A 9,567-nucleotide genomic window follows, 5' to 3' on the forward strand; every position below is an offset into this window, starting at 1 on the left:
CTCCTTGGTATCAGAAGCCAGCTCCAATCGGCATGGAATTCCTTACCTGGCCCAAAGTGATGGCAAGTTATTTGTCTCAGTGTGCAGTACCCTACTTGTCTTTTTCTTTTGTAAAGAAACTACATAGTCATATTTGTATTTCACTGGAATCGTTTTCTGTTTCCTGAAACTGTACGCAAGAGCTTTAGAGCAATTACCTGTAAGTCACACAGCAGGAATCAGATGCTGCAAAGGAGGCCTTTGCACGTATGCGGTTTACCACGTGTATATGTTATTTTTACATATGTATTATATAAGTAAGTATATTATTAAGTCTTATTTTTTGTTTGTTTGTTTGCTTGTTTTTTATATAGTAAATCCCTTGTGGATCCTCACAACGGGAAGAAGTTCCGAGAACAGATCAAACAGTGCAGCAGACTTGAGAGCAAGAGAACCAGACACTCCAAGCCAGGAGACTAGGAGCGCTGTCTTCACACCCTACGGGCTGAACCCTGCTCTGTCTGAAGGGCTTGGCACCACAACTGTTTCAGTTTCTAGCATATTTTCACAGACATAAGGAGATATCTTAGGAAGAGGATCCAACTCTCAATACAACATCTGTTCCTATTTCGTGTGCACCTTGTGACCTGAGAGTAACTTAGACACGGTTTTCATGGTACCTGTGTCTCCTGTAGAACCTTCAACTTCTGGCTTTAAGCCAGCACTCAAAAAGTTACAGAATTTTGAGCACCGCAAAATTTCATATCAAGTAGTTCGGTGTGTAAAAGATAAATCATCAAAAAAAACCCAAAACCAGATAAATTGTCCCTCTGGAAAAGGCCAGTGTTGGTAACTTAAAACAAAACGTAAAATCTTATACAACTAATTAAAAGCTGGGTGATGATGATGATGATGATGGTGAGAGGGACACACACACAGAGACAGAGAGACAAGAACTTCCAATAAAGAGCCAAATTTTCTGTCAGTTAAGGTCACAAGGATTCTTGCTCAAGACTTTTGGAGCCAAGACAGTGAACATGTATTCACAGCGCTGGGCCAGTGTGATTCGTTGTTTAGGTGCTCATAAACTGTAGGAACAATTCAAACCAGAGCACACTTCCTACCCACTCACTGGCCCACCCGAAGGCTGCAGTTTGGTGACTTGCCCACTGAGCAGAACAGACATTTATTTATCCATTTAAATATCTATTTAAACAGGTGGATATTTATATTCTCTCTCTCATTTGTGTTTGTGTGTGTGAGAGAGAGAGACAGAGAGAGAGAGAGAGAGAGAGAGAGAGAGAGAGAGAGAGAGAGAGAGAGAGAGTCTATACATAAAACAAAATAACCTTACTAAGGGTGGCAACATACAGGCACTTTTAGGAGCACTTATATAAATGCTGAAGAATGAAAGACCCAGGGGTGAGAAAGGAAACAAAATTGAAGAAGATAAATAGTACCCAAAGAGCTAATGCTTCATATCTGAGGTGAACAGGAAGTTGGACACACCTGTGGCGGACTTTACTTTTAAAATTTCCTTAGGGACTGGAGAAATTAATCACTGGTAGACTTAATGCTCAGCGTGTGTGTGTGTGGGGGGAGCTAAGTCTAAAGCCTACAGAAGGAGAGGGGTGGGGGTAGGAGTAGGGAAGGGGAGAGAAGAGAGGGAAGGGGAGGCAAAGGGAGAGGGAGATGAGAGGGAGGAGAACCACAAAGATCCAAGTGTAATTCGTCAACTCCCCCATTAGATTTAAGTACTTTTCAAATATAAGACAATTCTCTGTGGGCATATAAACTGTGTAATTAAGTGTGTGTATATTTTAATAAACATTTAAGAAATAATTGTAGAAGTAATTGCCAACTTGATTGTCACCCCTACCCGTGTGTTCCCCATATACCACCCCGTATGCCCTCTTCCAACTGTAGCTCTAACCGGTTGCCTGTGTATAATACATCGGGCTGGCAGTTCCAAGTTCCTAACTGTGTCGACACACTTAATTCTCCCACAACTGCTACACATTTAATTTTATGCCAACTGCTATAAGGTTAGCATCATTATAGAGATGATCACCCTCACTTTTGAGTAAACTGACAGAGAAATTAAAGAATCAGGACCAGGGCACCTGGCTGGGGAGCAGAACAGAGTTCAACATCACAGACCGTTGTTGTGTGGTTTCTAACATTTATTTATTGTTGTATGGGGGTGCATGTGGTGGCCAGAAGCAACCTTTACAGGTTCATTTTCTCTGTAGCATACGTCCCAGGGATCTAACTCAAGGCATTAGATTTGGCAGCCATGTGCCTTTTTTGACTGAGCCATCACTCTGGTCCATAGTATACGCTCTTTACCACTGTACCACACAGTGAAATGCAAAGCAAGAAATATAGCTTTAAATTACTATGAATGACAGTCTACAGCTGAAAGTTATGCTTCCCCTTAGAAGACGTTCTAACATGACACTGACCGCACCTCAGCAGTGCATACATGCCCATCTTCTATTCTCCCAACCTATAAATGTTGCTTTCCTTTGGAGGTAGGGATTAAGGGAGTGATGGAAATGAAAGTGCTAATCAGTTGACTTTGAAAAGGCTACAGTAGCCTGAATTGCTCAGGTGAACCAGACAAAAGGATGGGACCCACAGTGGCAGCTGCTTGGCTTTGATGCTGCCTTTGAAGATAGATGGGTAGGTCCGGTGGTGGCTTCTAAATGCTGGACATTGCTGAGAAACTAGTTCTCCACTGTGACTCCTAGAAAGATTAATAGTTATTGATACATTGGTTTTCTCCCGGTGTCTATTTCAGACTTCTGTAATGTTAACATGACGGCTTAGTGTTGTATAGTGTGGACTTTATTTTCACAGCAATGGATAGCTTATCATTTGGGTTAGTTTTCTGAATCCTGCACTTGAGCACAGTAAGGCCTTCCAAGCAAGCAGTACTCAGTTGTCTGTTTGCTTTTTTTAAGATTTTATTTATTTAATATATGATGAGTAAGTATACTGTAGCTGTCCTCAGACACCCCAGAAGTGGGCATCAGATCCCATTACAGATGGTTGTGAGCCACCATGTGGTGCTAGGAATTGAACTCAGGACCTCTAGAAGAACAATCAGTGCTCTTAACCTCTGAGCCATCTCTCCAGCCCAGTAGTCAGTGTTTAAGACTTCCTTTCCTAGTTTTGTCAAAGGAAATACCTGACCCAGTCTGAATTCCTCTTCTCTCTTCAGTACACCCTCGCCTTCCTCTAGGAGTCTGGAAGGATGGACTCAGCAATCTACCATTGACACCACGTGAAGAGACGACAAACAGCCAGGCAGCCAGACAAACAAACCAAAGTATTTGATAATACAACCTTAACAGATCCCAGGTGGTCCTCCACAAAAAAAAAAAAAAAAAAAAAAAAAAAAAAAAAAAAAAAAAGCAGCTTTGGCCAGTTCCTCGGCTGACAAACCCCTAGGGAATAATCGAGCACAAAGGAAGGTGTGGGTGGTCCACATCACATGCTCCAAGGTTCCTGCTGAGTCCCTGCTAGGCCTTGTAAGGGATGGAATGTCATGGTTCCTGCCCCTGGGACACAGAGCCAGCGGGGCGTGGGCCTCCACAAGTGTTGATGGTTGCTGTGGGTGTAGGGCTTGTCTGTATCATAATGGGCATACTTTCTTGCTCCTTTTTCGAGGAAGGACCTCCCCTCTCTGCCAAGGTTAATGACACAATCAGAGATGCCACAGGACTGGGAGGTGAGGGTGTCTCAGCAAAATGGTGGAATGCTGTGACCGTCAGGACAGCCCTTAAGGGTGTGGGAAAGGACTCTGAAAACATATATGTTCAAAAATATATGTCTCAACTATGCAAAATATAAGGATGCATGCAATATAAATGGTACAAGGAACTTCGCAGACCTAAAGGCACTGAGGCAGCTTCACTATGAGTCTCTTTGTCAGCAAAGAGAAGATAAAGAGATTTAGGGAGCATGGATCACAGGGCAAGATCCCACCTAGCTAAAGTGTTTTTGTTTATGCTTACAAAGGCAAAGCAGATTCCTGAGTTCAAGGTCAGCCTGTGACAGAAGGAGTTTAGGTTCAGGCCCAGGAAAGGTAGGAATGGTAATTTGGGGCAGGGTCCCACCCAGAAGTATTTTTGTCAGTGCTTGGGCTGGCCATCCCTTAATAAGAATAAAGGCCCAGGTGTCCAAGGACGCAGATTCACAGGACAATCAAAAGGGAACCTGGGGTAATGACTGTATTGATATGTAAATAAATGACGGGGCATTGGTTTGCAAATTATGAGCTATCTAGAGAGGTTTGGGAATTACAAAAAAGTTGTTTTGAGCAAGAGAGCTGTCCGGAGATAACCAGAGAAAGCAGAACATAGAGCTCTCTGGAAAGCTGTCTCAGGCAGAGCACACTCCATCAGCTTGTAACCCACAATTTGACTTTGAGTTGTTTGTTCCGCTGCTCCCTGACATCCCTTCCTTCTTGGAGAAGAAGGCTTCTCCAAGCTGAGGCGGTCCTAGGCAGGCTTCATTCCTCATGCACAGGTGAAAGGATAAATGAGCGTTCTTGGCCAATGGAAACTCACTTTTCTGCTTTAGGCCTGAGCTTTTGGTAGAGACTTTTTGAAATGCAGTACCTGACATAGTCTTTAAATGGTCGTCACTTCTACCAACAGACTCTAGATTTTGACTTTTATGTTCCTTAGATAACTGAGACTGTCCCAGCTCAAATTATTCCCTTCAGTCAGCTCATTGTGATATTTGTCCTTGACAACATTTATAAAAGGCAGACGGTTCCTGTCAGTGGTCTCCAGGAGTCTAGGATGCAGAAAATGAGCCACACCTTTCTTTCCTAACTTATCACTGGTTACTTTAGGAGAGATTACAGACTTGGGCCAAGTAGCTGGCTAGGGGTCCAATCCACTTTGAAAACCTAGCTGTTACTAGTCTCTTAAGTGGCAGGAGAGTGCTCAGTGCTCTCTGAGAGATAGAAATACTCATGAGACCCCCATTCCCAATACCGAACACTCATTCCTCCCGTTTTAGGAAAAAAAATCACTTTATAGAAATGTGAGACTCCATCCACTCAGCCTACAGCTGGTGCTTTGTGATTTACAGGATTACAGGATTATCATTAATTCACTCTGTCCACCACGCCTGTCTTTCCTATGTCATCCCCATCCCATTCTGTAGTCTGAATGTTTGTGTCTACCGAAGTCATATGTGGAAACTGGATTACCAACATGATAGATGGCATTAGGACATGGGACTGTTGGATTAGGGATTAGGTCATGGAGGGGGCCCTTGCATGACAGGTCCCCAGAGAGATGCCCTGCCCCTTCTACCACATGCGGATGCCACGAGGACCCATATATGAATCAGACACTGGGCCTTCGTCAGACATTGAACATGCTTTCGCCTTGATTGTGAACTTTCAAAATGTAGCTGCAAGAGAAAAAAAAATCTTTTAAAAAATAAACTATCTAGGTTATGATATTTTGTCGTAGCAGGCTGCATGGACTCTGGAGTCATCTGATCGACAGATATATACTCATATCTACTCTGGATCAGGCGCTTGGTTCAGTCACGGGGAAATAAGAACAGCAGTGAAAGATAAAAAAAAAAAAAGGTCGGCTTCACTGGAGAAGGAAACAAAGTACCAACTGTTTATAGCTTGGATGAGTATTCTCTAAAAACCTATGTGCTAAAGGCTTGGTCCCTGGCCTGTGGTGCTGTCGGGAATGGCAGTCGGTGAGGCTTTGAGAGGTTCTACCCCCCTATCTATCTGGTGTTCTACCCCCTATCATTGGCAGCGTGCTCTTGGAGAATAGGGAAGCTTATTCTTTCCTCTCTTTGGGTCCCTTGTTGGGGCCAGAACTCTGTTCCTCATGTTCCCTGTGTGCTGTGCCAACACAGCCACAAAAGCAGAGGCCAGACATAGTCTGAAATCTCTGAATGTGGGAGGCAAAGAAACCTTTGCTCTTTGTAATATGATCAGCCTGGATACTTTGTTACAGTAGCTGATAGGGGACCAATGCACCAACTAGATACAAAAGTGAAAGACATTAGAAACTGACAGATGTGGAAAGAATGTGATAAACATGATATCATAAGTATACATGGTTGGGTTGGGACAAACAGGGCACAGCTGTATCTGAGAGGCATATTAAAAGTACAAGGATGTAAGTTCAACATAAGGGATGCTCTAGTTCTTTAATGAATAAAAATAGTATTCTATTACCAACTAAATACATATTAGTTATATATTTATTAACCGGCCCAGGCTGATATTAAAATAAGTGATTAAATAAGATATTAAATAAGTGTGTAAATAAGTTTGAGAAAACCTATTTCTGATGCATACAAATCTGAAATAATTTATGAAGAAATTTTACCTTGAAGAAAATGAAACATATTCCTTTGTGTGTGTGTGCATGCTCACACATACGTGTGTTCATGTCACGTAAGTACTCATTTCTAGCCCTTACTTTCTACCTCTGAGACCCACTGAAGCCTTCATTCCTTGATTATTTTTGGAGATATTCTCACTGTAATCAAGGCTGTTATTGAATCCTTTACGGCCTCGAATGATGTTTCTGCCTCCTGCCTGACTGCTGAGATTATAGTCAACCTAGCCTCTGTCTGTTAGTGTGAGCTGCAAACATATTGACGGTCCTTTAAAAAGTATAGTATGGAATTGAGGACAAAACGGTAGGGAGCCCGTGGAGAAAGCTGACACACACTGCCTCCACCAGGCAACGAAGGTTAAACATCACAGTGGCAGAGCGTGCCCACATGTTCCCTGGATTATGAGAGGATGAACATGGCTTTTCTCCCTCTCCGTTCTTACTCCAAAAATCCTATAACGTCATCTCACCGCAAGTGACGTATCTGAGGTATACCAGTGGAAGGAAATGTAACAGCGTAATTGACCAGCACCTGTCAAGGTCATAAAAAAACAAGGGGTATCTGAAATACTGCCACAGCTCGAGGAGCAGAAAGGGACATGGCCGTTGGGCCCGATGTGGAATCCCAGGACAGAAAAGGACATTCCATAAGAATGAGAAAAAGCGAAGCATAGTATCCCACATGACACTGTAGAATACTAGGACAGTAATGGTGGAGCACATGGGAACTTTCTATGCTGACGTCCCTTTTCTTTACATCTGAATTGTTTCGAAGGTTTTAAATGTATTAAAAGGAAAGAAAACAGGCATGAAATGCCAAACTTTCTGGCACTGGGGGAACAGTATGTGAAAGGTCGCACACTGTTTCCCAACTTATTCCTTACAGGTAACATCAGAGCCCACAGATAACCTCACACTACAGTCAGGAAGCCTTTGCTTGCTTCTGGATTGACTACAATACAGATCGGATTGAGAAATAGCATCTATTGTGTCTATTTTGATGATTGACTGGGAATAACAGAGAAAAACCATTTTTTCTGTTTTTTTTTTTTTTAAATAAACAATTCTACACCACAGTCACGCTCCTGTTAAAGTGACACTTAGGAGCTCAGAAAAACACACTTTTTTCACTTTAACTTTTGTTTTTAGTTATGCTTCCTCCAGATTTCAGCTTCGTTGCTGACTTTCATAATTGAGTACATTACCGCTCAATCCCCCCTCCCGAATGTATCCCGTTTGATACACGCAGATATTTCAGACAGCATAAAGATTTCATTGTGAATCGTCAACTTCCTAGCTTGAGATATACCTCTCCCTGAGTCAGCAGGCACCCTGACTGGGCTCTGAGGCACAGATCGCTTTCTGAGCTCCCATCGCTTTGGCCATAGGCTAAGGGAGTCTGAGAAAAAGGCTTAGTGTTAGTGTTGAGACGTTCATCCATCGGGCAAAATAATGTAACTGCTATAAGTACTGTAACTAGAACTTGAAAGTCAACAATAACACGTTTACCCCTCCCCAGGAAGGGAAAAAAAATCAACAAAAGGTAATGGGGTGGGGGCGGGTTATCATCATCATCATCAACAACAACAATAACAACAAAGACTTCATCGCTTAAAAATCTATTTTAATTTTCTACCTTTTCCTAAAAAGTTAACGTGAAGAAAACGAAATCAAATTCCAAATCACATTAGGCCAGCATCCGCGCAAATCCTCTTTAAAAGCACCCAGCGAGGCTTTGGGACGCCTCGGCAGCTACGCCAGCTGCCAGAAAGCTCATTCATCTCCTGCGCCTTTCTAACAATCCTAACAGTCAGTCCTGCTGGCTGGGCATCCCCTGAGGACACGGCAGCCGGCTGGAGTGGACAGACAAGACTTCTATAACTAGGTTTTGCAGGCGTAAGGGCGGAAAGCTACTGTGGCTCAGCGAACTTCTCCCGCACCTTGCCGGGGCAGCTGGGGCTGTGCCACTGATCCCTCAGCCGCCGCTACTTAAGAGTGGCCTTCGCCAACCCCGGATGCCATCTTTCTTGGGCTCTTCGCATCTTGAATACTCAGAGAGTTTTGCATTCTGATCACGTCCCTGTGTCTTTGAAAACTTCCTCGGACTTTGCAAGAAGATGAGAATCATCTGTTTTCTTCAACTCTAACTGCCCAGATCCAACGCTATTTACAAGACACTCAGGACTTCAGTCTCCCGGTCCAGAGCCTGCCCTCATCCACATTACCCTTCGTGCTCACAGACTGCAAAATCTGGCGCCCCGAGACAGACCCCCTAGCCCTGGGCACCATGCCTGCAGGCAAGGGTCCGGGAGGCTGGTGTAGCGAGAGGGGAGAGTAGGAAGGATTGGGTCGCGGGTGGAGTTACCCCAGAGACTTACAGTCCAGGGCGAGCATCAAGTAGTGCAGCAGCAGCAGCATCAGGAGGCCTTGGGGGCTCCTCGCCATCTACGCGGGCGCCAGCTGGCTGCCCAGCCGCGGGTCCCCCCAGCAGGAGCGCGACAGGCGTCTGGTCCCCAGCACTTCGCGGGGCGGCGGGGCAGAGGAGGTCCCTGGGAGGTGGAAGCAGAGGGGCGGATCCTGTCGCGTTGTCAGTCTCTCTGGTCAGGGGTGTCTCCACCGGCTGTAGTGGAGCAGGTCTTCTGGCCCTGGGACGTGGTGTCTGGGACGGTCCTTCTTTTGAAGGGTGGAAGAGGGTTGAGGGGAGGGCGTGGACGCGGGACGCGGTGTCCGCAGGGTCCTAAGCGAGGGGCGGCGGAGGACTGGCCTCTTGAGGGAGAGCCCTGCAGGTCGGCCCCCGCCCCCAGGCTGATCCGCTTTGTGTCTAGTCGCGCGCTGGATTGCCAGCTGTCCCCAGGGCGAGGAACGGGGGGGGGGGGGGTGCGGGAGACGCGCAGCCGGGTGGGACCGGCAGGGTAGTGGTGTGTGTGTGTGTGTGTGTGTGTGTGTGTGTGTGTGTGTGTTGGGAGCGGTGGTGGCTCGGTCTGTCTCGCCATGTCTCTCCTTCTCTTGGCGCAAAAAAACTTGCTTTTCAGTGTTTTGCCTAGCGTGGGAGATTTTTGGAAATTTTCTACCTAGCGGAGAGAACCGCTGGAAAAGCGCTCTTAAAGTATAGGGGCATGAGCTCAGCCCCCTGACTCTAGAAAGTGTGTGTGTGTGTGTGTGTGTGTGTGTGAGGGGTGGGGGGAACACA

The 9,567-nt window shown here is 45.3% G+C and overlaps 1 protein-coding gene across 1 annotated transcript in view; it reads right to left on the bottom strand.

Annotated features, from left to right (window-relative positions):
- Jam2 (junctional adhesion molecule 2) overlaps positions 1 to 9,200 on the bottom strand; it is a 52,830-nt gene extending 43,630 nt beyond the window's left edge. The window contains exon 1 of the mRNA XM_052158795.1: positions 8,756 to 9,200. Coding sequence (XP_052014755.1) covers positions 8,756 to 8,822 — 67 coding nt within the window. The 5' untranslated portion in view covers positions 8,823 to 9,200. The remainder of the gene's footprint in view (positions 1 to 8,755) is intronic.
- Between the last annotated feature and the right edge of the window lie 367 nt (positions 9,201 to 9,567).

This window comes from Apodemus sylvaticus, chromosome 15 (assembly GCF_947179515.1).
Source record: "Apodemus sylvaticus chromosome 15, mApoSyl1.1, whole genome shotgun sequence".
Lineage (NCBI taxonomy): Eukaryota > Metazoa > Chordata > Mammalia > Rodentia > Muridae > Apodemus > Apodemus sylvaticus.